Genomic DNA, 4,373 nt, shown 5'->3' on the forward strand with positions numbered 1-4,373 from the left:
CAATGTGTTCTGGTGAATTTTCTAACTAGAATATTCAAATTGAAGAAATGGCGGTTTATTCGGAAAGAAGATGGAGTTATACATGTGCCTCCTTGCCTTCATGGCTTTTCTGAAAATTTAAAGAGCTTGTAAAGACTCTGGATAAGGCTGCAAAAAATAGGAGTAAAAAAATAAAACCTACGGGATATCAACCAGGATCACTTGGAAAATTATTTTGGTCAAATAAGGTCCACATGTGGTAGTAATGACAATCCTACCATTCCTCAGTTTGTGGGTGGCATGAAAACTGTCCTGGTCCAGAAGCTATCTGCCAAAGTTCGAGGGACAAACTGTGAGCAGGCTGATGAGAAAAAAATGAATGAGTTTGTGGCCTTGTTGGAGGTGGCAATAAATTGTCAAAGTGTCCACTCTGATGCCACCCCTGGCTTGCTCCGGGCCCATGATCCAGCTGATCCTCCTCCCAGGCCATTCAACAAACTCACCCGTCAAGGGCCCTCCTTGACGTGTGGGACAATCTGCACCAAAGTCCTTGAGGCCACTGGTAGGTGCCAGGTGACCTGACAACAGATGTGCTGTCATCAGACTTCACATTTCAACAAATTTTAAAAGAAACAAGAGGAAGTCTTCATAAGCCATCTGCGCACCTCACCAATTATTTTCTCCAGACCCAAAAGAAAGTTGAAGAAGGCTGGCAGACATTAGGCTGGAAAAGTGGCGTTAGGGAGGAGGTTGCAAAAGTAATACCACCTCTGTCATGGTTGACATGTGAAGAGCACAAGTCTTTAATTTTAGAAATGTTACCAAGACTAATTATCACCAGGATTTTAACTTTGAAGTGTGCCGCAATAAATGACCAGTGGAAGGCTGGTTAAGTTAAAGTGACATGACAGATCATGTCACAAAAGAGAGCAGACGTTGCACCTGATCTGGGCTTGGGAGACCTTGCGCAGGAGGACTGGCAGATGCTTACTGGACTGTCAGGTAAGTCGATGCTGAAAAAAGCACAATTAATTTTTCCCTCATTTAGTTTTAATTTTCAAAATTATTTTCACCCTATTTTTTGCAGTTATGAATAGCAGGGTTGCTCAGAACCTATACAAGTGGGGCAGAGAGAGTCTGCATCGAGCCTCAGTTTTTTACAAACTGGTATGTTGAACTAATAATTGACAATTGAGCAGAGCTCCGTAACTTATCATAACACGAATGAATGTTAATAACTAAACGTAACAAAACACATGTCAAATTAAAAGTTGAAGTTATTTTTTAAGGACTACAGTAAAAGTTCAAAGTCATAACTTTAAATCTTAAAATAACGTTTATAAGGCAGTTAATTAATAAGTTATGGAGCCCTGCAATTGAAGAAACAAATCAGACAAATAAACTAATAAGTGACCATTTGGTTTATGAAACAGCAATAACTTCAGCAGCAGCAGAGCCAGGGCATCAGCCTGAGCCACCACAAAAAGATGTTCCATTTGCTGCGACAGTGGATGAAGAGGCTCTCTTGGAGCAACTAGACACATTGTCTGAGGCCCCTTCCAGCCAAATCCAGCTTGTCACTACTGCAGACATTCCCGTGGCAACAGGTACAGAGTTCTGCAACAAATTTTTACGAGACCTTTGTTAATTCTATTTTGTTCACCAGTTTAGTTGAGTTATATTAAAAGTAGGATTTACTATATATCTCTGGAAATTTCCATTCTTAGGGCCAACTATTGCAGCTGCATCTTCCCAAAACCTTGCTGAAAATGTTGAGGTTGAGGAGTACCTAAAAAGGCAAAAGAAGGAAGGGTAAGTACAATTACTCAAATAAAGAAATCATTATTATTTTCAATAGATTTGTGACTAAGAATATCTTGCACTTACAGATAAAAGACCTGAAACTGGCCCATTTGAAACAATTGGCCAAACATCTGGACCTGAAAGGTTATTCACGCCTCAATAAAGAGAAATTGGGAGATTTTATTGTCAGCAAACTTTGAAAGTAATAGCAAAAAATATGACAGTTCCATTTGGGTAAAAATGAGCTTTGTTTTTCCACAATATTTCGTTTCTAAACACGCACTGTACTTTGACTCTCCATTCTCCATAACTTTCATTAAAAACGCGCATTTTCTTTTTTTGCTGTAAACCCACTTACACACAAAAGAAACCGTTACAAACGAATATGTGAATCTCCCGGAAACCAATGGTACCAACATTGGGCAGCGAATGCACGCGTTCGCGCTTAAAATTTTGTGCTGTCAAGGTGCAAGTTTGCGGTAATTCTTGTTGTTGTTGAGCTCCAAGCGCCACGGCCCCCTCTACGGAGGTTACCGCTGGTTGCGGGTCCCGTTCGCTCGGCTGCATTCGGCGAGGTTCGGTACATCGCCATCGCTACATCGGGTTTCTCGCTCTGTCTCTCTCGCACACCTACTGCGCACGGCGCGCGCTCAGAGCGGGACCCGTTCGGGAGCGGATGCCGACCTCTGGACAGGACAAAGGAAAGGAATATACTCCGGCACACCGTTTCGTTGCTGTATACGCTGTATCAAAGTTAGCAGGTCGTGGTTACACATACAATAAGTAAAAAATCGACCTTGTGACTGTATCTCGAATTAACAACAATCACGTCTTCAAAGTTAAAGTGAAAAATTTCGAACATTGTCTACTTCAAGTTACTGATTATCGAAACTACGCAATTATTACCTTTTGAAATAACACCGGCAATGTGTTCTGGTGAATTTTCTAACTAGAATATTCTGTTCTTTATAGATTTATAAAAAGGTCAACGATTCCAATAATAACCACGTTGTGTATAAAAGAATGTGTGACTTAGAAGTACACAAACCTTACATAGTTTCATCAATTGAGAGTACCCACCATGATACTTATGCACCTGGATTAACGCTGTCACTCATAAACAATAAGGAAGAACACTACAAATGTACAATGCCACGAAAATATGTCGATGCATTGCATTCAAAAATTGTAGACATTTGCTATGTCCAGTTAAGAATTTTGTCGTTTCCACGCTCAGCGTGCGCTCTCGCTGGCGAGAGGGGAAGCGGGGGGCGAAGAGGGTTAGCAGTTCTTCCGCCGCTGCCTCCCCGCACCCTGCCCCTCGCCCGCCTAACGCCGGCGTGAGCGAGCGCTGCGCTAAGCGTGAAAACGACCAATTCTTAACTGGATATAGCAATTCTGAAGAGCCTCATCTCCAGCAATCAACAGCCATTTCTTGTGTACAGAGCACTTTTAACCGACAATAGTGTTCAAATGGACCTGTTACCACACTGCAAGATTTGTCTGTTTCAAAACAGTTTTATGCATACTCAAAGTATTAACAGTTGAATATTATCAATTTTTTCTTTGCATAACCAGGTGAAGAACTGATTACAGCCTACAATAAATGGGCTGATGTTGAATTTCAAGTGATACATGAACAATCATCTGACTGTCCACCAACTCAAAATGAACAAGCAGAAGCAGGATGTAACCAGTCAGGAGATGAACCTAGTAAGTAACTTGAAAACTGTATTCTTCTTAAATTTTATAACATAACATTACAGAATTTACTCTTGCCTGTATTCTTTGCATAACTGACCAATTTTTTTCTCACAGATGATTACTTGAGTGAAGTTTTAAAATTATGGAATAACATTCCACAACCAACAGCAAAGGTTGACAAAAATGCAAATGACCTTCCTGCCGAGGTAAAGAATTTATTGGAAGCTAACAAGACTTGCGAATATGAAGATGATATCAGTATTTCATCTAGCACATGTGAATTGGATGATACAGATGATGATTGTGACGAAGTTACCTATGAATAGTCACATAACCTCTGGTATCTTAAACATGTAAAATACTTTACCCATGACGACCTAAGATAACTGAGTGTCTGTAATTCATTTTACACTTTATTTTTGTTTTATAAAAGATTTTAAAAGTCAGAATACTTTAGTATTGGGGGTTACGGGAGAGCCAAGATCATGTGAACAGCAGAACTCATGAGTGGTAAATGGCGACGAGTCAAAGGCTCGCGCCTCTATTTATTCAGTGTTTGGCATAACAACAACAAGAACAAGGCGATCGTAAAACAATTAAATGGTGCAGGGGTTTCAGTGTAGGTGTCGCCTCCATAGTGATCACTAGTGGCCGTGACTGAGGTTATTCTGCTGTAACCTGGTTAGGTTAATGTTACCATAATACCACACTACTCCCTTCTTTTAGAACCCTTCCCCAAAAATACTCAGAAAATTTTAACAGTCACAAGAGCTTCGCCTTGAACTTCATACAACACTTGGACGTTAACGTACAAATTGATTGAACTGACTCTACTTTTAAACATTGTTGATAAATAAAATAACAAATTCTAAATAATTTCAACTTAA

The 4,373-nt window shown here is 40.1% G+C and overlaps 1 protein-coding gene across 1 annotated transcript in view; it reads left to right on the top strand.

The window, feature by feature from the left end:
• Positions 1 to 561, top strand: part of LOC127750504 (uncharacterized) — a 1,862-nt gene extending 1,301 nt beyond the window's left edge. The window contains exon 2 of the mRNA XM_052272338.1: positions 268 to 561. Coding sequence (XP_052128298.1) covers positions 268 to 561 — 294 coding nt within the window. The remainder of the gene's footprint in view (positions 1 to 267) is intronic.
• Positions 562 to 4,373: the final 3,812 nt, after the last annotated feature.

The sequence above is a fragment of the Frankliniella occidentalis genome, unplaced genomic scaffold, assembly GCF_000697945.3.
Source record: "Frankliniella occidentalis isolate FOCC.00 unplaced genomic scaffold, Focc_3.1 Scaffold200, whole genome shotgun sequence".
In the NCBI taxonomy this organism is placed as follows: domain Eukaryota; kingdom Metazoa; phylum Arthropoda; class Insecta; order Thysanoptera; family Thripidae; genus Frankliniella; species Frankliniella occidentalis.